The sequence below is a fragment of the Electrona antarctica genome, assembly GCF_951216825.1.
Source record: "Electrona antarctica genome assembly, chromosome: 11".
Taxonomy (NCBI): Eukaryota; Metazoa; Chordata; class Actinopteri; order Myctophiformes; family Myctophidae; genus Electrona; species Electrona antarctica.
In genome coordinates, this window is record NC_136792.1 from 53,994,016 (window position 1) to 54,016,903 (window position 22,888).

General features: G+C 43.7%; 1 protein-coding gene across 1 annotated transcript in view; it reads left to right on the forward strand.

Annotated features, from left to right (window-relative positions):
- man2a1 (mannosidase, alpha, class 2A, member 1) overlaps positions 1-22,888 on the forward strand; it is a 56,877-nt gene that overhangs the window by 26,231 nt on the left and 7,758 nt on the right. Inside the window, exons 13-23 of the mRNA XM_079514689.1 lie at positions 550-664; positions 1,393-1,460; positions 3,560-3,725; positions 6,866-7,108; positions 8,018-8,140; positions 10,713-10,827; positions 13,644-13,777; positions 14,418-14,559; positions 17,336-17,466; positions 20,911-21,102; positions 21,520-21,633. Of these exons, the coding sequence (XP_079370815.1) occupies positions 550-664; positions 1,393-1,460; positions 3,560-3,725; positions 6,866-7,108; positions 8,018-8,140; positions 10,713-10,827; positions 13,644-13,777; positions 14,418-14,559; positions 17,336-17,466; positions 20,911-21,102; positions 21,520-21,633 (1,543 nt within the window). The remainder of the gene's footprint in view (positions 1-549; positions 665-1,392; positions 1,461-3,559; positions 3,726-6,865; positions 7,109-8,017; positions 8,141-10,712; positions 10,828-13,643; positions 13,778-14,417; positions 14,560-17,335; positions 17,467-20,910; positions 21,103-21,519; positions 21,634-22,888) is intronic.

Sequence of the window (22,888 nt, forward strand, 5' to 3'; positions counted from 1 at the left end):
GATTTCATTTCATTTCATAGCGTGCGACACAGGGGGTTTTAAAACCCCCGGATTTCCTCTTCATCGCGTGATAGCGCCACTCGCCGAAAACAACCATCTTTCGGGTGTCAATAAGCGAACGTATTTCAAACATACCGGTTTCTCAAATATACTGTAACGTGTGTGTGTGTGTGTGTGTGCGTGCGTGTAAGAGGCTTCCAACAACTTGGGATGCCAAAAAAAGCAGCCAAACGGCTCGCAAAATTCTGTGCAATCTCTTCCACTATCGGTAGCCGCCAAATATGGCGAAGATGCTGTTACCCCTGAAGGGTGTGTGGGGATTTGCTGATTGCACTCTGTACAGCACCTTGTAAATATTTGTGTCCTTGTATTGTATCTCTTATGTGGACATAAATAAATGATTAAAATGTGTGTGTGTGTGTGTGTGTGTGTGTGTGTGTGTGTGTGTGTGTGTGTGTGTGTGTGTGTGTGTGTGTGTGTGTGTGTGTGTGTGTGTGTGTGTGTCTGTGTCTGTGTCTGTGTCTGTGTGTGTGTGTCTGTGTGTTGTAGGCTGTTTCATTCCATCCTCAACCTGAAGCAGGTGATGGTTAACTCGGCCCACTGGCTGATCCTCAAAGACAAGAGACAGTACAGCCATGACAGCTCCAAGGCCTTCCTACACATGGTATTTTAACATTATCTTAAAACCCATTTAGACCTGAGTTAAAAACATTCACTTTGAAAGAATATATATTCAAAGATTTGCGCCACATTTTTACGATTTTTCAAAAATAGCAGACCTACAAGCTCGTAGCGCGCCACTCGGTGGCGCGCTACGAGCTTGTAGATCTGCTATTTTCCAATAGCAAAATTATAACATAATGTTTAAAAACACCAAAAGGGGTTCCCGCCCAAAATGGGTTAACCACTTACACCCTCTATGGTTATTTTAGAGATAACTCATACATAAGTACTCAAAGCGCTTTACAATGGTTCATTTATTCATACGTCGGGAGGTTAAGCGGCGAACAGTCGACGCCAGCGTCCTCACTTCCCACATTCAGACACCAATGGTGGCGAGCTAGCACCGACCGACTCATTGGAGGCAATGTGGCGCTCAGTGTCTTGCCCAAGGACACTTCGACACGTGGACAGGCATTGGAAGACTTGCTCTACCTCCTGAGCCACAGCCGCCCCAAACATACAGGATAAACAAGTGGATTTAACTCTATAACAGTATTGAAACTCTATAAAATTGAAGCTAATAAGTATGTTCTGCTTATTATAAAGTGCTGGAGAGACAGGGAGATCAGAATACTCTGTGAAGTTGACTAGAATAATTATACAGCTTTAACTTTTTAACCAAGTACTATTTGTTTTTAACCAAAATAAATATGACATACTTCCATATAGGATGAGGCGCAGCCATCTCAAGACGCCTTGCCAAGGAAGACGGTGCTGAAAATAGGAGCTAAACAGAGGTAACGTGTTTATGTTTTTATGTCATGCATTTCCTTGTGGGAAATGTAGACCGTCTGTGTTTGTGTGACAATATCACTATTTAACTATATTTAAAGGGTAAAGACCACTTTTGTAGAGGTTTGGGTTGTGTAGTTACCTTGCCATGATGTAACTCCAAATGTGGACAAGAAATGAAAAAAAAAAATGGCTCCAGTGATTAGAAATTGATAATTCAAAATATGCTCCTCATTGACTTACATTGTACGCTGAAACAGCTCTCAAAGTTCCTCTTTTAGTAGGTAAACAAACACAAACAACGTTGATTCAGACAATATAGAGCATCACCAAAACTCATGTGGTTTTATTTTTTTATAAAAATGTTAACTTCCTGTTGATTTTTCTATTTGAAGAACTGGATCCGGATCCACAGATCCAGTCCGGGTCAACAGGAAGTTAATAGTATTGTTACTTAATAAAAATGTGTTTAGACCTGAGATTCTAAAAAATGTCTTCTAAACCCTAACAGTTTTCTGAAAAACCTATGTTTCTATGGCAGCGCGGTGCTCAACCTTTTTCATGTCAAGGACCCCGAGAATTATCTGTATTTGGCCGTGGACCCCCATCTGAAAATATGTTGTTCCAGGGACACCCCCCCCCCCCCCCCCCAAGAAGCAAAGATTTGAGTTGATTTGAGTGCCACGCTATGAGCTTGTAGATCTGCTATTTTTCAATAGCTATAGCATAACATAATGCTTAAAACACCAAAAGGGGTTCCCGTCCAGAATGGGTTAACCCTGGAGTCCTTATATTATAGTGTGTGTGAATATGACTTCTGACAAATGAAACCAAAAATACTATCATTTACATTCGGCAAAAGTATATTTAAAAGGAGCACTTCACCCATTTTCAACCTATATACATTAATTATAAGATGGCACTGTTCCTGTCTACTCACTCTGTGTCTCATTGGTGGGATGTGGACAGTTCAGAAACCTATCTACTCACTCTGTGTCTCATTGGTGGGCTGTGGACAGATCAGAAACCTGTCTACTCACTCTGTGTCTCATTGGTGGACTGTGGACAGTTCAGAAACCTGTCTACTCACCCTGTGTCTTTCTTTGGAGGGCTGTGGACAGTTCAGAAACCTGTCTACTCACCCCGTGTCTCATTGGAGGACTGTAGACAGTTCAGAAACCTATTTAAAGGGTGGCTGCACCCTATGGTTGCACCACTCAAAGAATAAATACAAGGAACAAGGAACACTGACAAATGATAGTCTGGGAAATACCCACATTACCAAATGTAACCAGACGAACAAGGTACAAAAATAAAATAAAATAAACATACCTATGATGAAACAATAAAGTTCCGTGAGTGCTGGTATTCTCTTGTTTAAAAGTTACTTCCCCGACCGGTAAAATCTGAGTCATGCATGCTTCCTTGATTTAGATGCGTGTGACCACGCCTACTGAGTGGCAAAACACGACTTTCTGGCCTTGACAGCCCATACTTCCAAACAGAAAAGTCTTCTCTGATTTTGTTAAACGACAATAAACTCACTTATTGTCATTTAAAGATGGAGTGCCATGAATTTTTTCCACCCTAAAACATGATCATCAGGTCTTATTGTTATATAAGGAGGTATACTTTTTTCCAAAAAGTGTACAGTATTTGTTAATATGTTGTTTTTATGTGGGCACACCCACCAGTTCATTATGTATGCCTGGTTTGCCTGGTGGGTGTTGATGGGTGGTGATCCACCTGAACTGAAGCCTCACCCACAGCTGTAGTTGTATGATAAAGGGGGAGGGGTTAGGGGAGGGGCTGATAGTGTGGTGTCACTATATTACTGTTTATTTCATTGGCCCGTTTGACTGTCAAGGGTTCAGCCTCCAGGAAGAAACCCTAAATACAAAGTTAATACACCATTGCACATAAAAACGACTCCAGGGTGTCTAATGAAGTACTGTCACCTCATAGACACATGAAAAACTGGAAAACTACAAAGATTGTGGCACTCCATCTTTAAGATTGCCTTCCAAAGCTTTCAGGGGTAGCCTGGAATTGTAATGGCCGTGTTAACTATGTATTTATGATGTTGTTATTTATTCCACGGCAGGTCGTTGGTGGTGTATAACCCGACAGAACAGGACCGGTCGTCGGCCGCCACCGTGTACGTGGACACGCCGCACGTCCGCGTCGTCTCAGAGGCGGGCCAGTCGATCCCCTCGCAGATGTCGGCCGTGTGGGAAACGCCGACGCAGGCGTCCGAGGAAGCCTTCCAGGTAAGAATGGACGATGGTAACACGTTATTATTATCATGAGACACACTACTGTAGCACATGGCTCAACGTGATCGAGAAAACGCTTCCGTGTTAAACCCATTCTGGGCTCCTTTTGGTGTTTTAACCCATTTAGGCGAATACAAGACAACTCACCCCGGTGCCTGCCCGTTTTTCCTCCCGGAATTTTCCCCAGTGAGGGGGATAACTTTGTAATATGCTATTGGCTGTTTGTATTCTTTTTGAAAAAATATAAAAAGATACTCCTGTGGAAAGGCTATATTATTTTACTTATATTGACCCTATAAACAATTTAGTATTATTTAGTATATGTAAGGTTTTTCCCACTCAAATGGTACCTCGTCAGATAATACCCACATAGCCTACAACAACTTCTGTGAACAGACTTCACTGTAGTAGCTTTTCATAAATATATTTGTACTTAGGCTGTCTGCTGTCGTGAATGTTTATAGTTAGAGAAACACACAAAATCTGCTCTCCCACCGACGTCATGTGTCCGTTTATCTCCAGCCGTACAGACTCCATTTGACGCGTCTTATCTACTTTAATACCCACATAGCCTACAACAACTTCTGTGAACAGACTTCACTGTAGTAGCTTTTCATAAATATATTTGTACTTAGGCTGTCTGCTGTCGTGAATGTTTATAGTTAGAGAAATTCAAAGTCCAGCCGTCTGCTGTCCAGCCTCTCCCACCCCTCACTGGGGAAAATTCCGGGAGGAAAACGGAAAAGGGGTGAGTTGTCTTGTTACCATTTAGGCCTGACCTCGAAAGAATTTTCTTCTAAATCCTCCAGTTTTCTGAAATAAATATTTTCACAATTTTTCAAAAATAGCAGACCTACAAGCTCGTAGCGCGCCACTCGGTGGCGCGCTATGAGCTTGTAGATCTGCTATTTTTCAATAGCTAAATTATAACATAATGTTTAAAACACCAAAAGGGGTTCCCGCCCAAAATGGGTTGACCTGACGTAAAAAAAAAAGTCTACTGAAAGAATATATATTCAAAGATTTGTGCCGCATTTTCACGATTTTTCAGCAGACCTACAAGCTTGGAGCGCGCCACTCGAAGGCGCGCTATGAGCTTGTAGATCTGCTATTTTTCAATAGCTAAAGTATTACATAATGCTTAGTTAAAACACCAAAAGGGGTTCCCGCCCAGAATGGGTTAAGCATTATGTTATACTTTAGCTATTGAAAAATAGCAGATCTACAAGCTCATAGCGCGGCACCGAGTGCCGCGCTACGAGCTTGTAGATCTGCTATTTTTTTTTTAATCGTTAAAATGTGCCTCAAATCTTTGAATATTATATTCTTTCAGAGTTTCAGTTTTTAACTCAAATCTTTGCTTCTGGGGGGTCCCTGGAACAACATATTTTCAGATGGGGGGTCGGTGGCATATTACATATAATTGTTGGGGTCCTTGACATGAAATATTGAGAACCACTGATATAGAGCGGACGTAGAATACGCACATCGACAGGCTGGGTGCTGGGCTAAAGAAACTTCAGCAGATATTGGATGGAGCCCGCACACCACAGGTACAAGAAAGACATTCTTTATTGAGAATTCTGACAGAATTCTGACAGAATTCTGTCAGAATTCTCAATAAGGAACATCTTTCGTGTACCTGTGGTGTGCGGGCTGCCGGGCTCCATCCAATATTAACCACTGATATAGAAACATGAGGTTTTTCAGAAAATTGTCATGATTTAGAAGACATTTTTTAAATGTCGACGTCCGGCCTCAATCGTGGTCCCGGTCAGGTACGCGCTTCCATGTTAGGGTTAGGGTCGCCCCCCCTAGTGGCGAAAAATAAAACTTCTGGGAACTCAGATTAGGGTTATACTAACGCCACGTCACCAGGATTTTAGCCTCGGGAACCCGGGTGTTTTTTATTTATTTATATTTGAACATTTTTTATTTTTTTTTAAATAACTTTTTATTGAATTTTTATGTTTTCACATAAAGATGAATGAAAGGTATAAATTATAAGCACATTAAAATAAAACAGACAAGAAAAACAAAAAGCACAGAAACAAAACAAAACAAACAAACAAAGGAAAATAGCGAGCAGCACATACACAATACAGTCAGTTATTCATTAGGGGAAAATATATAAATACAAATATATACACATATATACACATATATATATATATATATATATATATATATATACATACATACGCAACACACATGGGCACATCAGAAGGCAAATTGCAAGAGTACAGCTGGGGCTCTCCAATCCAATGAATCACTTCCTTTATAAATCACAGTAGATAGATCCCTGGGCAAGTAATCTATCAGCGGTTGCCATATATTCATAAAGTTATTTTCTCTCTCTTTTAATTTGGCACTGAGCCTTTCCATTGGAAGTACTCTGTAGATTTCTCTATACCACTGAGTCACTGATGGAGGTTTTTCGTGAATCCAATTAAACAAAATGCATTTTCTAGCTACACAGAGAAGCTTATTAAGTAGCTTAGCCCTTCTAGGATCTAGCACCCCAAATTTGGATGGCAGCCCTAATAAAAAATGCCCAGGATCTTTACAGATCGTAGACTTCATAATTGAACTCAATTCTTTTGTCACACAAGACCAGAACCTGGCTATCTTGGGACATTCCCAGAAACAGTGGATATACGTACCAACCGCTTTTTTGCATTTAATGCACAATGGGAACCGCATTTTTAGAATCGGCCAGACCGAAGAATCGAGTTAATCACAGTCTAGCTATGGCTAGGCAGGCAGGCTGGCGAAAAGAAATGCAAAATATGTCAACCCATCGATAGTCTTTTCTAGATGGGCAGAACTACCGACATCCAGCATACCGGGACACTAGTTGTGTTACAGTCCCATTATGTAACTAGTAAGCTAAGTAAACTCATTTAGTTGTTGTTTCCATTATCTAGACAAAGTATTAATAATGTTCCTCCCTCTCATTCCTCCTCTGTTTTTCATTCCCCCTACACCTCTCTCTCTCTCCCTCCCTCTCCCTCTCTCTCTCTCTCTCTCCCTCCCTCCCCCTCTCCCTCTCCCTCTCTCTCTCTCTCTCTCTCTCTCTCTCTCTCTCTCTCTCTCTCCCCCTCCCTCTCTCTCTCTCTCCCTCCCCCTCCCAGCTGTCATTCGTAGCTCAGGTTCCAGCGTTTGGGCTGTCTGTCTACTATCTGAGTGAGTCTCTCGTAGACGGCGCCCACAAGGCCAACTACACATTCCTGCAACAGGACAGGTCAGAGCAGCTGTCAGTCACAGCCAAGCACTTCACGGTGTCCCGCCCCGCGGGTCTGGAAGCCGCCGCCCCTCTGAGCATCAAGAACGCCCACGTCCATATATGGAGTTCTGCTAGCACTGGTCTAATGGAGGTACACATTAACATAAATATAACCATTCATTCGTTTTATTTATTCTCGAAATTACACTGAGTAATCAAACTCATTTTCAGTGTCGTCGAGTAATACAATCACATAGAAAAAATCCCACCTGTGTGAACTGAGTGGTGTAAGGTCTTATATAGCCTGTCTGACGTAATGAAATCATGTCTGACGTAATTAAATCACACCCAGGTGAACAGGGTGAACATAGCAACCATGCTCATTTTTTCTGCACAGACTAACAAAGCCAGTTGTAGGAGTGGTTTACACCACTCAAAAACACACATCAGAAGATCGGGAAAATAAAAACAAAAGGTATACATGTGAAATTACATAGGTTTACAAATAAAAAGCTAAAACAAATTTCAAAATGATCTAAAAACAGTTACACATTGTGGGGGTCTGTATGCTCACCAAGGTTTTAAAACGATACAAGGGTACCAATGTGGTCCATTTTAATGTATTTTGTAGGTCGTTCCATGTATCAGGGCCACAGAAGCTAAAGGCAGATCTACCTAGTTCAGAGTTAACTTTTTGGTACCTTGAATTTGGGGAAATGACTTGACCGGGTGTGGTGTAGGGTTCAGAGTCCCATTTCAGGAAAGATGAGATGTGTTTAGGTTTAGGACAATCGCCAAGCATGGCTTTATACAAGAACAGGTGCCGATGCAACTATATAGAGAATCATGCAGGATTTCGCCATACTATGGCATAGCATCCTCCATGTGTTCAGTAGTTACAGCCCATCGAAGATTGAACGGCGGTTGCGGCAAAATGCAACAAAAATGCAACGATACAAATATGAAATATTTATACGAAATATGTGGTGGCATATTGCAGCAGTAACGTGTGTGCATGCGTGCGTGTGTGTGCGTGCGTGCGCGTGTTTGGTTTGTGCAGAAGTACCAGCTGTTACCGGATGGGTCGGAACATGAGGTCAAAGTGCACTTCTTCTGGTACGGGACGACATCCAACCGAGACAAGAGTGGAGCCTACCTGTTCATGCCTGATGGAGAAGCCAAGGTAATTCAACTGATTTTAGTCGGAAGCTCTAGTTATGCTGTTTTCACAAGTTTTGCACAGCATTGTGATGGGACAAAGTAGGGAATTTCCTAGAGTATATTTCCTGGAGCTTCCCCCGCTACCAAGGACAGTCTAAGAAGGACGAGACGCAAAGACCGTACGGGCGACGCCATGTTGCTTTGGAAGGAAAGAAACATGCGCAGTTGAGACCAAGGAAGCTGAACGCGGAAGTGTTGGCTGCATATAGCCCATTGCGCATGTTTCTTTCCTTCCATGGAGCACCATAAGCAACATGGCGTCGCCCGTACGGTCTTCACGTCTCATCCTTCTTAGACTGTCCTTGCCCGCTACCAGGAAATACACGAGAGACGTAAGGCTGAAAACATCAACAGGGACATCCATCAAACCACTGCCGCGCCCACGGCCGGGCAAACGTTACACGAGCATCAAGAGCAGCACCTCCAGACTCTGGAACGCTGAACTCTGGTGACACTGCACAGACTGAACTGAATTTGTCTCTTGAGACTCCATTATCCCATTTTGACCTGAGATCAGATTCTAAAAAATGTCCTCTACATCCTGACAGTTTTCTGAAAAAGCTATGTTTCCATGTCAGTCGTTCTTCGATTTAAAAAAAAATCACACCCGTGTGAACTGAGTGGTGTAAGGTCTTATATAGACTGATCAGCTGTGGTCTGATGTAATGTCTGACGTAATGAAATCACACCCGTGTGAACTGGGTGACCATAGCAACCGTGCTCATTTTTTGAGCACAGACAGACTAACAAAGCCAGTTGTAGGAGTGGTTTACACCACTCAAAAATAGCAGACCTTCAAGCTCGTAGCGCGGAGCTTGTAGATCTGCTATTTTTCAATAGCTAAAGCATAACATAATGCTAACACCAAAAGGGGTTCCCGCCCAAAATGGGTTGTACATACACGTAGGCTACTACTATTTATTTGTATATGCATACATATTGTATCTTGTAGATTAGTCATGTACTACGCACTTTGTGTTTTTCTCTTTATCTTTTAACTGCAATTATGACCCTGAACAGCCAAGAATTGCACCCATGTCACCCATGACCTACAGACCAGACTCAGACTGGCTTCTGTGATTCCCCTAGTGAGCCTTAAAGGACCACTTCACCACTTTTCAACCTATCTTCATATAATAGGTCCTCACTAATAATCATGATAAAATGGCACGATCTTTTTCTACTCAGTCTGTGTCTCATAGGAGGGCTGTCTTCCAGTGACATCATCATTAGGAAGATTACAAAAATGTTTAGATTTTCATTATCATGAGAACGATGGCTTCCATTTTCGCATTGCAACTTTTCAGGACTAGAAAGCCTGCAGTTTTTATTAGCTTGTATTCCCCATTGATGATGTCACTGGAAGACGGTTTCTGAACTGCCCACAGCCCTCCTATGAGACACAGACCGAGTAGGAAAAAAATGCGCCATTTTTTCAAGATTATTAGTGAGGACCTATTATATGAAGATAGGTTGAAAAGTGGTGAAGTGGTCCTTTAAAAGGATTGCCATGGGCACACTTCCCAAACATTGCTCCTGCTTTGACGTGCAGTATAGCAAATGTTGGTTCTCTTGCTTTTTAGTTTACTAGCAAATGTCGTTGCTTAGTTTTTATATATTATAGCCTTTATTGGATGCGTTATTAGACGTTCCTGTTCTCCCTTTGAGCTTCTACCGTCTACCCGGTAGTGGGTACTGTATTTATGAGCGTTGCATGTTTGTCCTGTTATTGTCTTGTATGTATTGTTACGGGCAGAGCTGTGTTACTCTTCTCTTGGCCAGTTCACACTGTGTAAAAAGAGACTTCAGTCTCAATGTGGTTTTTACTGGTTAATCCATTGAGACCTGGAACGCATCCATGTCACGTTAGCGTTTAACCACATTAACCATTAACCCATTTTGGGGCGGGAACCCGTTTTGGTGTTTTAAACATTGTTATAATTTAGCTATTGAAAAATAGCAGATCTACAAGCTCATAGCGCGCCACCGAGTGGCGCGCTATGAACTTGTAGGTCTGCTATTTTTGAAAAATCGTTAAAATGTGCCTCAAATCTTTCCGAAAATTGTCATGATTTAGAAAACTTTTTTTTTTAAATTTCGACGTCAGGCCTGAATGGGTTAAATAAAATAAAATGTAATGTGATGTGACAATAAAGATTGATTCTGAAGAAAGAAAGACAGACAGAAAGAAAGAAAGAAAGAAAGAAAAAGAAAGAAAGATAAAGAAAGAAAGAAATAAGGTGTTGAAAATGCAAGGTTTCAGTGATGATATAATTCGTTGGATGTATCATCCTTGTGTGTCCTAGACCTATAGATCGTTCCTTTTTCATTATTATTTGTTGTGAAAATCGCCGATCTACACGTGCACGGCGACGCGTTGTGAACTTTCATTAGTAGAGCATTAATTTCTCCCCCAAAAATGGAGATACAATTAGGCTCGTACATTGGTTGTTTTGGACGAGAGCGATGCTGTTCTCCTGAGCATGAATGAAGTTTAACCCCCCCCCCCCCCCCCCCCCCCCCGCTCTCCCCAGCCTTACTCTCTCTCCCAGCCCCCCCTCATCCGGGTCACTAGGGGGCGTGTCTTCTCTGAGATCACTTCCTGCTTCCAGCACTTCACGCACATGGCGCGCCTATACCATGGCACAGGTAATGTGTGTGTGTGCGTGTGTGTGCGTGCGTGCGTGCGTGTGTGTGTGCGTGCGTGTGCGCATGTGCGTGCGTGTGCGCATGTGTGTGCGTGTGCGCATGTGAGAGAGAGCGCACGCACAATCGCACATGTATACATGTGAGTAACTGTTTCCATCCAAATGTCATTTTAATTTCAAGCACGCTATTCAAATGTCACTGAAGGTAATATGCAAATGAGGTCCATTTGCTTTCAATGTCCTGACTACATGAACTTAAAAAATCACAATATAATTATTGCTGATTATAACGATTGGTGCCACCATGTCAGCAGGAAATGTCATGTAAAGACTTTTCTTTTAAATATTTCTAAATGTAATGGTAAGAACTGGTAATCAATGTACCATATTAACCCATTAAGACCTGAGGCAGTTTTCGGGAAATAAATGAGCTTGTAGATCTGCTATTTTTGAATAGAGTATAACAAAGTTAAAGTGGTGCTGCATGGGGGCCTCCCTGGTACAGATTTAGTCGACTAAAATCTTATGATATTTAGTAAAATTAGACCAAACATTTAGGGTGACTAAAATGTGACTAAATCTAAATGGAATTGTATTAACCCATTCAGGACGGGAACCCCTTTTGGTATTTTAAGCATTACTTTATACTTTAGCTATTGAAAAATAGAAATCTACACGCGCTACGAGCCTGTAGATCTGCTATTTTCGGGAAAAAAACGTGAAAATGTGGCACAAATCTTTGAATATATATTCTTTCAGGGCAAATGTTTTTAACTCAAATCTTTGCTTCTGGGGGGGAAAAACATATTTTCAGATGGAGGTCGGCGGCCAATTACAGATAATTCTGGGGGTCCTTGACGTGAAAAAGGTTGAGCACCACTGACATAGAAACATAAGATTTTCAGAAAACTGATTTAGAAGACATTTGTAGAATCGTCCCCAGGTCTAACTGGGTTTAAACGCCCCCTGCAGGTGTCGAGGCGCATGGCGTCGAGCTGTCTAACTGGGTTTAACCCATTTTGACCTGAGATCAGATTCTAAAAATGTCTTCTACATCCTGACAGTTTTCTGTCAGGATTTCTGTCAAGTTCCTGTCAAGTTTCTATGTCAGTCGTTCTTCGATTTTTCAAAAATAGTAGACCTACAAGCTCGTAGCGCGCCACTCGGTGGCGTGCTATGAGCTTGTAGATCTGCTATTCTTCAATAGCTAAAGCATAACATAATGCTAACCCGCCCAAAATGGGTTAAACGCCCCCTGCAGGTGTCGAGGCGCATGGCGTGGAGCTGTCTAACTGGGTTTAAACTCCCCCTGCAGGTGTGGAGGCGCATGGCGTGGAGCTGTCTAACTGGGTTTAAACCAGAGTATATAAAGGATAGAGACTGATCTGGCGCGAAGCTCCGCCCCCTCCGCTATTCATGTCAGTGGAAGTTGCTCAGTGGCGTTTTGAAGTGCAACCGAGCGCTCAATGTTAAAGCCCAGCTGCACGGGGTTTCCCGGTCATGAATCCACGGGTCCGCCTGTAGTCCCTCCTCTTACCACTAGGGCCCAGTGCTTCAACGTTGGAGTGCCTCACTGGCCCCTTGGTTTAAACTCCCCCTGCAGGTGTCGAGGCGCATGGCGTGGAGCCGTCTAACTGGGTTTAAACTCCCCCTGCAGGTGTGGAGGCGCATGGCGTGGAGCCGTCTAACTGGGTTTAAACTCCCCCTGCAGGTGTGGAGGCGCATGGCGTGGAGCTGTCTAACTGGGTTTAAACTCCCCCTACAGGTGTCGAGGCGCATGGCATGGAGCTGTCTAACTGTGTTTAAACTCCCCCTACAGGTGTGGAGGCGCATGGCGTGGAGCTGTCTAACTGGGTTTAAACTCCCCCTGCAGGTGTCGAGGCGCATGGCGTGGAGCTGTCTAACTGGGTTTAAACTCCCCCTACAGGTGTCGAGGCGCATGGCGTGGAGCTGTCTAACTGGGTTTAAACTCCCCCTACAGGTGTCGAGGCGCATGGCGTGGAGCTGTCTAACTGGGTTTAAACTCCCCCTGCAGGTGTGGAGGCGCATGGCGTGGAGCTGTCTAACTGGGTTTAAACTCCCCCTGCAGGTGTGGAGGCGCATGGCGTGGAGCTGTCTAACTGGGTTTAAACCATAGAGTATATAAAGGATAGAGACTGATCTGGCGTGAAGCTCCGCCCCCTCCGCTATTCATGTCAGTGGAAGTTGCTCAGTGGCGTTTTGAAGCACCCGGAAGGACCGTCTCAAAAGGTCCAATGCGGAAGTGCAACCGAGCGCTCAATGTTAAAGCCCAGCTGCACGGGGTTTCCCGGTCATGAATCCACGGGTCCGCCTGTAGTCCCTCCTCTTACCACTAGGGCCCAGTGCTTCAACGTTGGAGTGCCTCATTGGCCCCTTGGTTTAAACTCCCCCTGCAGGTGTGGAGGCGCATGGCGTGGAGCTGTCTAACTGGATTTAAACTCCCCCTACAGGTGTCGAGGCGCATGGCGTGGAGCCGTCTAACTGGGTTTAAACTCCCCCTGCAGGTGTGGAGGCGCATGCCGTGGAGCTGTCTAACTGGGTTTAAACTCCCCCTGCAGGTGTCGAGGCGCATGGCGTGGAGCTGTCTAACTGGGTTTAACCCATTTTGACCTGAGATCAGATTCTAAAAATGTCTTCTACATCCTGACAGTTTTCTGAAAAAGTTTCTATGTCAGTCGTTCTTCGATTTTTCTAAAATAGCAGACCTACAAGCTCGTAGCGCGCCACTCGGTGGCGATGCAGGTGTCGAGGCGCATGGCGTGGAGCTGTCTAACTGGGTTTAAACTCCCCCTGCAGGTGTGGAGGCGCATGGCGTGGAGCTGTCTAACTTGGTGGACATCAGGGGGGAGGTGAACAAGGAGCTGGCCATGAGAATCAACACCGACGTGGAGAGCAAAGACCGCTTCTTCACCGACCTCAATGGCTTCCAGGTACAGCACGGAACACCTGATTTGAATGATTGGTTGATTGATTGATTGATTGATTGATTGATTGAGTGAGTGAGTACAGGTACAGTTGCACAATAATGCTAAAAAGGATAACACAAAAAGCCCAGAGGGCTGGATACTTTTTCTGAGCAATATGACCGTTTACTATGTTTGCACCGTTGGTGAGCTACAAACTCACGCTTGTAGATCGGCTGTTTTCACAATATTTATCTGTGGAACCCGAGACATACATAATGGAATGCCTCAACTCCTACAAAGTGCTTGTCAGGGTGGAGGGGTCCCCAGTTATAAATATATGATTATTTTTGGGCGGTTGCGGCCTGAAAACGTCGGTCAAATTGGGGGCCCCACATCGTGTGAAGTGATGGGGCGCTCTTATCATCATAAATCATCATACATCATCACTTTCCGTGCTCAGCCAATCAGCTGAGCACATTCCGTGTTCAAACGGACGGACAGACAGACAGACAGACAGACAGACAGACAGACAGACAGACAGACAGCCAGACACATATACACACAAAACTGTGCATAGAAACGATTGAGAATCACCAAAACTAAAACGATCCATATAGAAGAAGTGGCCTATGGATGTTTGACAACCTTGTGTCGTGCGTCTCAGATCCAGCCTCGTAGAACCACCTCCAAGCTGCCTCTCCAGGCTAACTTCTACCCCATGACCAGCATGGCCTACCTGCAGGACCCAGCCACACGCCTCACCCTGCTCTCCGCTCAGTCCCTGGGGGCCGCGAGCCTCAAGTCTGGTCAGTGCTGCTGAGTATAGTATCCAGTGTTGTTTTTGGCAGTACATTTTGATTTTAGTTTTAGTCATAGTCTCTTGAATAGTTTTCATTTAGTTTTAGTCACCCGGAATGTTTTAGTGTTAGTCTAGTTTTTGTCGACTAAATTTCATAAGATTTTAGTCGACTAAATCTACAGTTGATTTAGTCGAACAAAATGTATTTTGGTGGGCCTTGATGCCGCCGTAATGACTGATTTTTACATGACTGAAAATAGACGATCTATAAGCCCACAACGGGCTTGTAGATCGTCTATTTTCAGCATGCAACTAATTGTAAAATGACTTATACTGGATCTCTTGTCCACTAGTCCCTTCCTAACATTTTAGTCTAGTTCTTATTTGTTGATGAAATTGTCAGCATATTTAGTCTTAGTCATCATAGCTTAGTTTTCATTTAAATGGTAAATGGTAAATGGTAAATGGTGCATTTATATAGCGCCTTTATCCAAGGCGCTTTACATAGATTGTGCATTACATTCACCCATTCATACACCGATTGCGGCGGAAGCCATGCAAGGTACCAACCAGCACATCGGGAGCAATTTGGGGTTCAGTGTCTTGCCCAAGGACACTTCGACATGTAGACAGGAGGAGCCGGGATTCGAACCGCCGACCCATGGATCATTGGATGACCTGCTCTACCTTCTGAGCCACAGTCGCCCGTTTAGTTTCCATTTAGTTTTCGTCAGTGAAAAAAGGTAGTCGACGAACATTTTTCGAAAACAACACTGGTAGTATCTCATCGTTGGTGTTTTTCTTCATAGATTATTGACCTACTTACAGTTGGAGGCCATCGATATTGTTCTTTTCTTTTTGCTGAGGTTTGCGTGATCTGCGCAAAAGGACAGTTAACCCATTTTGGGCGGGAACCCCTTTTGGTGTTTTAAACATTATGTTATAATTTAGCTATTGAAAAATAGCAGATCTACAAGCTCATAGCGCGCCACCGAGTGGCGCGCTACGAGCTTGTAGGTCTGCTATTTTTGAAAAATCGTGAAAATATTTATTTCAGAAAACTGGAGGATTTAGAACGATTTTTTTAAATGTTGAGGTCAGGCCTAAATGGGTCAAATGATAAGGGACAATATCGGTGGCACCCAACTGTAGTCGTATGACAGTGTCACGCAAAGCAGCAAAAACGTGACACGTTATGAGCTTATAGATTGCCTATTTAAGTGTGTGGGTTTTATAAATATTGAACCAATGAAAAGAACCCCTTAAACAAGATTATCAGGTACTCGGGAAGTTTCTTTTCTCCAAAAAAAGTGTACAGAAAGTGTGAGAAAGGGATTTTTTTTATGTGGCCACACCCACCAGTTCATTAAAGATGGAGTGCCACAATTTTTGTAATTTTCCAGTTTTTCATGTGTCTATGAGGTGACAGTACTTCATTAGATACCTGGAGTCGTTTTTATGTGCAATGGTGTATTAACTTTGTATTTAGGGTTTCTTCCTGGAGGCTGAACCCTTGACAGTCAAACGGGCCAATGAAATAAACAGTAATATAGTGACACCACACTATCAGCCCCTCCCCTAACCCCTCCCCCTTTATCATACAACTACAGCTGTGGGTGCGGCTTCAGTCCAGGCATACTTAATGAACTGGTGGGCGTGTCCACATAAAAGCGTGATTTTAACAAATACACTTTTTGGAAAAAGTTCTTCCCCCTTATATTATAATAATACCTGATGATCATGTTTTAGGGTGGAAAAAAATTGTGGCACTCCATCTTTAAGTATACCTGGTTTTAACCGTAGCACCACCCACCTGAACTTAAAGGCGTAGTTTTTCACACTTTTAGACCATATCCGTGGTCATCATATGGGCATACCTAACAATGGATGGAAGTCCATAAAAATCTAATTTTTATTACTTCCTGAAAACGAAAACGTACTGCGTGATGACGTGACGAGGCCCACATCGATAAAAGCCAATACAAATGAAGCTCACCCGTTTAATTCCCCATATGTGTGCATCCGTCCAGCACAGCTGCGCCTGCTACTGATTACAGAAATCCTCCGTCTTTATTCCCATTCAAGATAATATCCAGACAGTGTATTACTCGGTTTCAACTTAATCATCACGCTAAAATATGTATCTGAAAACATTATAGGGTAGAAATAAGCCACATAGCCTATCAGTAAACTGGTACAGCTGGCCGACCATCTGACTTGTAAACAAACACACACCATGCGTACTGCGTGTAGCATAGCTACCGTCCCTAGCTACCGTCCCATCGCCTGAAGGGATGCGACGCTCTGATTGGTTCAGAAACTTCAAAGCGGTCTTTCAACTTGAAACCGTCGGAAACTTCAAAATAAAATGTCCACCATTTCCGTTTCACTACGCCTTTAAGCTTCACTCACAGCTGTTGTTGCATGATAATGGGGGATGGGTTATGGGCGGGGATGATTGTATGATGTCACCAAAGCGGTGTATTTCGAGTGAGCCTTTTGACTCAAAGGCTTTCAGCTTTCAGGAAGAAACCAAAAATACACAGGGAAGACATATTTGCGTACTATAACCACACCGTGGTGTCTATTAGAGTAATTAATGTTAACTCCATAGACACATACAAAACAGAAAAAGTACAAAGATCACGGCACTGATCCCAGGCTTCTCTCTCTCTCTCTCTCTCTCTCTCTGTCTCTCTCTCTCTGTCCCTCTCTCTCTCTCTCTCTCTCTCTGTCTCTCTCTGTCTCTCTCTCTCTCTCTCTCTCTCTCTCTGTGCCTCCAGGTCAGCTGGAGGTCATTCTAGACCGCAGGCTGAACCAGGATGACAACAGAGGTCTGGGGCAGGGCGTCACCGACAACAAGCTGACCGCCAGCACCTTCAGACTGCTGCTGGAGAGGAGAGAAGGAAAGGAGGTAAGGCTATAGGAGACTAGGACTACAGGGGGCCTATCATCCATCCAGTTACGGATAAAACGTGCGTGCGAAGTAGAGGGGCTTCTGGTGGTTTTAAGGCAAGAACGGATATATGTTGGGGGAATGAATCACACACACACACACACACGCAAGCATGCACGCACACACGTACACACACACGCAAGCATGCACGCACACACGTACACAGACACACACACACGCATGATTTCTTTCTACGAACGCTTTAAGACATAGACCCGCCCTTGGTGACGCCCCACGCGGCCCGCCTGCCTCTGATTGGCCGCGAACCCTCTTATTGGCTAGCTATGCTGCTGCTGTCAGAAGAAGAGTAGAGGAAGTAGGGAGAGACGCAGGGAGAAGCTTAGCGATAATAATATTAAAACGTTAGCGATTTAGCGATAATAATATTAAAACGGACACACGCTAATCAACACAACCACTGTAGCCTATTTATTAGAAAACCCTACATCGTCACGCTAATCAACACAAACACTGTAGCCTATTTATTAGAAAACCCTACATTGTCAGTCACACTAATCAACACAAACACTGTAGCCTATTTATTAGAAAACCCTGGCCTACATCGTCGCCGCATGACAATCATAATCATGACATGATTCATGACGGTGAACTTATGTTATGAGTCTTTATGACAAAGTCAATAACAGTATCCATAAGAAAGCACGCTAGAGATGTCAACATAAACATGAAACATTATTGTACTGCAAAAGAGACTTTGTTATACTATTCCCTTCAGCTTTATCCTTTGTAGTATTAGACCGAATACGGACACACTGTATTTATTAGAACACCCAACAGCGTGATCAAATCACAATTCAATCAAAGCAAACCGCGTAAACAATATTAGTAAATACGGACACACGCTAATCACCACAAACACTTTATTTATTAGAACACCCAGATCGAATCACAATTCATTAAATCAAAGCAAACCGCATAAACAATATTCGTTTGCCTTTAATTCTGGAGCGTCATCTGTGCCTTTAGAATACTACGCCTATCGCCTGTCATCATCTGTCACAGGGCACCGCCATCTCTGACTGTTTCTGACATTGACAACAACAAGCTCTGGCCAATCAGACGCGCGGGGCGGGTCTATGTCTTAAAGCGTTCGTAGAAAGAAATCACGCCACACACACACACACACACACACGCATGCATGCACCTGGGTACGCATGCACACAACATGCAGGACCTTTACTCTTATGCAAATGATCCCACTAAATCTGTGACATCATCGTACCCGGAAGTTATGCCGGGCGTGGGAACACCTACTGAGTGGCAAAATAACTACTTTCTGGCCTTCACAGCAGGGCTGTTGGTGAACCTTTTTCACCAACGTCCCAGAACCGTCCCAAAATACAATTTGAACCGTCCCAAAGTGAATGTATAGTCCTGATTCTTTTTTTTTTTTGTGGTTTTTTGATGGTTTTGTAATGTGAGGGCAGAACATATAACAGTTATTTAAAGACCTCCAGACTTGCTTTTGAAAGTGGCAAGGAATCATAATAGGTATCAAGGTACCATAATAATCCTTGATAAAATGCATTAATCCTTGAAGTAAATGCCTTCTTAGAATCTTTAGATCAGCCCCAGAGGGGTAACCAAAACTTTTGGACAGCAACGTAATGAAAAGTAAAACAAAAAAAATCCATGTTTTCTAAGCTAATAGTTCAGTAAAGCCACAGTCACTCACAATACAGAATATTTAGGTAATTAGTAGGTACAAGCTTTCCGATGCACACGTCTGTGTGCATGTGGCACTGAGAACTCCACTCGGTCTGGTTTAATCTTAGTGTCTCACTGACGTGCGTCAGAACCTCAGACACATGGGGCTGAACAACAATGCACAGCCTCAACTTGCCCACTGTGAGCTTCTCACCTGTGGGTCAAAGTTGTCATTGTGGGGTGTTATAGGGTAACACCCCCGGTGTTGGGTGTGTGATATCTTTCCATGTCTTATATCTTATACCAATAGCAGGATGCATCCTCCACATTGTTCCATCCACCGGCCACAGGCTGTTGAGAGCCACCGTTTCATGTACAGTATTAATTTGCGACAGTTTCCTTACATATATTAACTTTTGGCTGTTGTCATATGAACGTTCTTTTAATGTGGAAAAGGGATTGGGTACATCCCCTTGTGCTGCAGGAGCCTGTGTGAATGGTCCGTCTCTGTCTGTTCTTCTCCCTCGCTTTATTTGATTTTTTAATAATTTTTATCCCACGATTTTGTAACCCAGTTTTTTCACCCAGTGCCAATTATCTAATGTAATCCTGGGCGATACACTTCCTCTGCCAACCTGGGGGGGCAGCGGACTGACCTCATGCCTCCTTCTATGCATGAGGAGTCCAAGCTGCTTCTTTTCACTTGATAGGGGGGAATTTCCCTGGCCGGACGTAGCGCGTGGAAGGAACACGTTATTCCGACCAGTTCCTTTCCCCTCCATCAGGCGCCCCGGCTGGCCAGTGGGAGGTAGTTTTAGAGACCAGGATTACTGCATGTTTTTGTGAGGGTACCTACCCTCACAAAAAACATGCAAACTCCACACAGAAAGGCCCTTTCGCCAACCCCGCCTCAGGGTTTCCTCCGGGTGCCGTCTCTATTCATATATACTCTAAGGCTCAGACCCACACATAGCTCGGAGTGGTTGCACCACTCAAAGAATCCACCATACATAGACATGTTATGATCTACCCTTTTATTATTATTTCTGTAAATAAAAATTCTGTGCAGGCGATTATTTTTCTAAGTGTCAAGAGTTTGGAGGCGCTCGTTTTCAACAACGCAACGTCCCACTGCCTCCTGCATTATGCCACATTTAGAAACGGGTGGTATGCAGCAGGACCGCTGAGTGGTTTTCAACGAGCAGCTCCACGCTGCTCAATGTGTCTCTGTGATGCATGTGGATCAGTGTTGTTTTTGGCAGCAGATTTCTATTTTAGTTTTAGTCATAGTCTCTTGAAACGTTTTCATTTTGTTTTAGTCACATTTTAGTCACCTGGAATGTTTTAGTGTTTAGTCTAGTTTTAGTTGACTAAATATTGTAAGATTTCTGTCGACTAAATCTACAAGTGATTTAGTAGACTAAAATGTATTTTGGCGGACCTTGATGCCGTTGTAATGACTGATTTTACGCTTGCTGAAAATAGCCAATCTGCTATTTTCAGCATGCAAAAGTGTAAAATGACAGTAGTCCCTTCCTAACATTTTTGTCTAGTTTTTATTTGTTGACGAAATTGTCAGTATATTTAGTCTTAGTTTTAGTCATCATAGCTTAGTTTTCATTTAGTTTCCATTTAGTCTGTGTCAGTGGAAAAAGGTAGTCGACGGACATTTTTCATCTTAGTCGACGAAATCAACACTGATGTGGATATACTCTCTCTATTGTTGTTTGTCAGGAGGACGCGGCGTCTCCGGTGAGCTACCCCTCCATAGTCAGCCACATGTCTCTGCTGTTCCTCAACCATCCTCTGCTGACCATGGCCGTCAGCCCCGACAGCGGCTCTGTGGCCCTGCGCTCCACCAGGCCCCTGGCATCCTCCATGCCCTGCGACATCCACCTGCTGAATCTGAGGAGCATACAGAACAAGGTGTGTGACGCCCAGTCGCTTAATCTGACGGTGGAGAGTAAACATTAAGTACATATACTTATTTACATCCAATTTTCTATACTTTTACGTCTACTCCACTACATCTCACCAGGACAAAAATATTGTACTTTTACTCCACTACAATTAGTGGGGGGAAGTGCAACAGGCCAACAGCACACACACAAAGGCCTGCATCTGCGGCGGAAGGCCCCTCTCATCCTGATTGGATGAAGACTTGGCCACCTAGCCAAAAACGAAACCTAAGGTTTTTTCACCCCAGGGGTTAACTGGGTACAGGGAGGAACTCCTTATATGGTCAGCACACTATAGTAGGGAGGACAAAACAAAAAAAGAAGTGATATTTGAATTAAGTGAAATCACTGAATATACCTTTTAAATGTATTTTTGTCCAATCAGGGGGAAGGAGGCGGACCATCAGACGAATCAGCGCTCATTCTGCACCGGAAAGGATTTGACTGTCGCTTTGCACACACACACACTGGACTGCTGTGCACGACAACACAAGGAAAGGTACACACACACACACACACACACACACACACACACACACACACACACACACACACACACACACACACACACACACACATGCTGGTGATCTGTCTAAAAAGAGAAAGCATCTATTGCTTGACATTAGGCTTCTGGAATGTTATAACCCATTTTTTCACCCAGTGCCAATGCCTCCTAAGCTGTAATCTTGGGCACTACTCCCTCTCTGCCAACCTGGGGAGAGCCCCGAACTGAGCTCATGCCGAGCCGGCCACTTTGTATCACCTGGGGGGGGGGGGGGGGGGGGGGGGGTTAGGATGTAGCATGTGGAAGGAACACGTTATACCAACCAGTTCCTTTCCCCTCCATCAGACTAACCACGATTGAGGAGAGACATGTTTTGAAACCTCTGTATAGGAAATAACAAATCCTGTTATTATATGTGCAGCATGTCACATAGCCAATAGGGAATAAGTAAAATGATGCACTGAAAAAGAAACAAACAAACAAGTTCAGTAATGCACCCACAAACAATAACTATAAGGTCAGATTAGAAATGTGTCCAGCCGGAGGTAATTTGCTGCCATCCAGCCTTTTGACGTTAGACGAGTTATGGGTGTCCTTGAAATTAAAATGCTGCACGATGCGACATGCTTTGAGCTTTTAGATCTGTATTTTTTTCCGCTACATATTTGTGTGACACAGTAGTATGATCAAGTAAGGCATTCATTTTAATGTCGGCATTGTCGAGAATGCAGCTTTTGATGTCTTACACCAGGCAGTTAAAAGAGTGTGAGTCATGGGGGTCCTTGACATTAAAATGTTTCACGATGCGACACGCTTTGAGAGACACAGTAGCCTGTGTGTGACAGGATGAAGGAGGGTAGGGACGCACATTCCTTTACGGCTGTTGGTAGGACATTCTGCAGTTTTGTGGCATAGGAGTGAAATTAATTGAACCCGTTGTTTGAGCCAAATCTGGGTTGAACGTGATGAAATCACACGTTGTTTTCTCACTCAATGGTAAACAGTACTTAGTTTAGACAGTTTTTGGTTTAGACTAGTCATTGGTTAGACCAGTCATTAGTCCTACAACTACAACCTATCTCAAACCCTCACCCTAAACCTAACCTCCCACGGGGCAGCACACCTAAACCTAACCTTAACCCATGTCTAACCAATGACTAGTCTAAACTAAGTATGCACCCCGTAAGGAAGAGGCAAACGTGTGAAAATAGCCAATTTACAAGGTCACAACGCATGGCAGTGTGAGGGT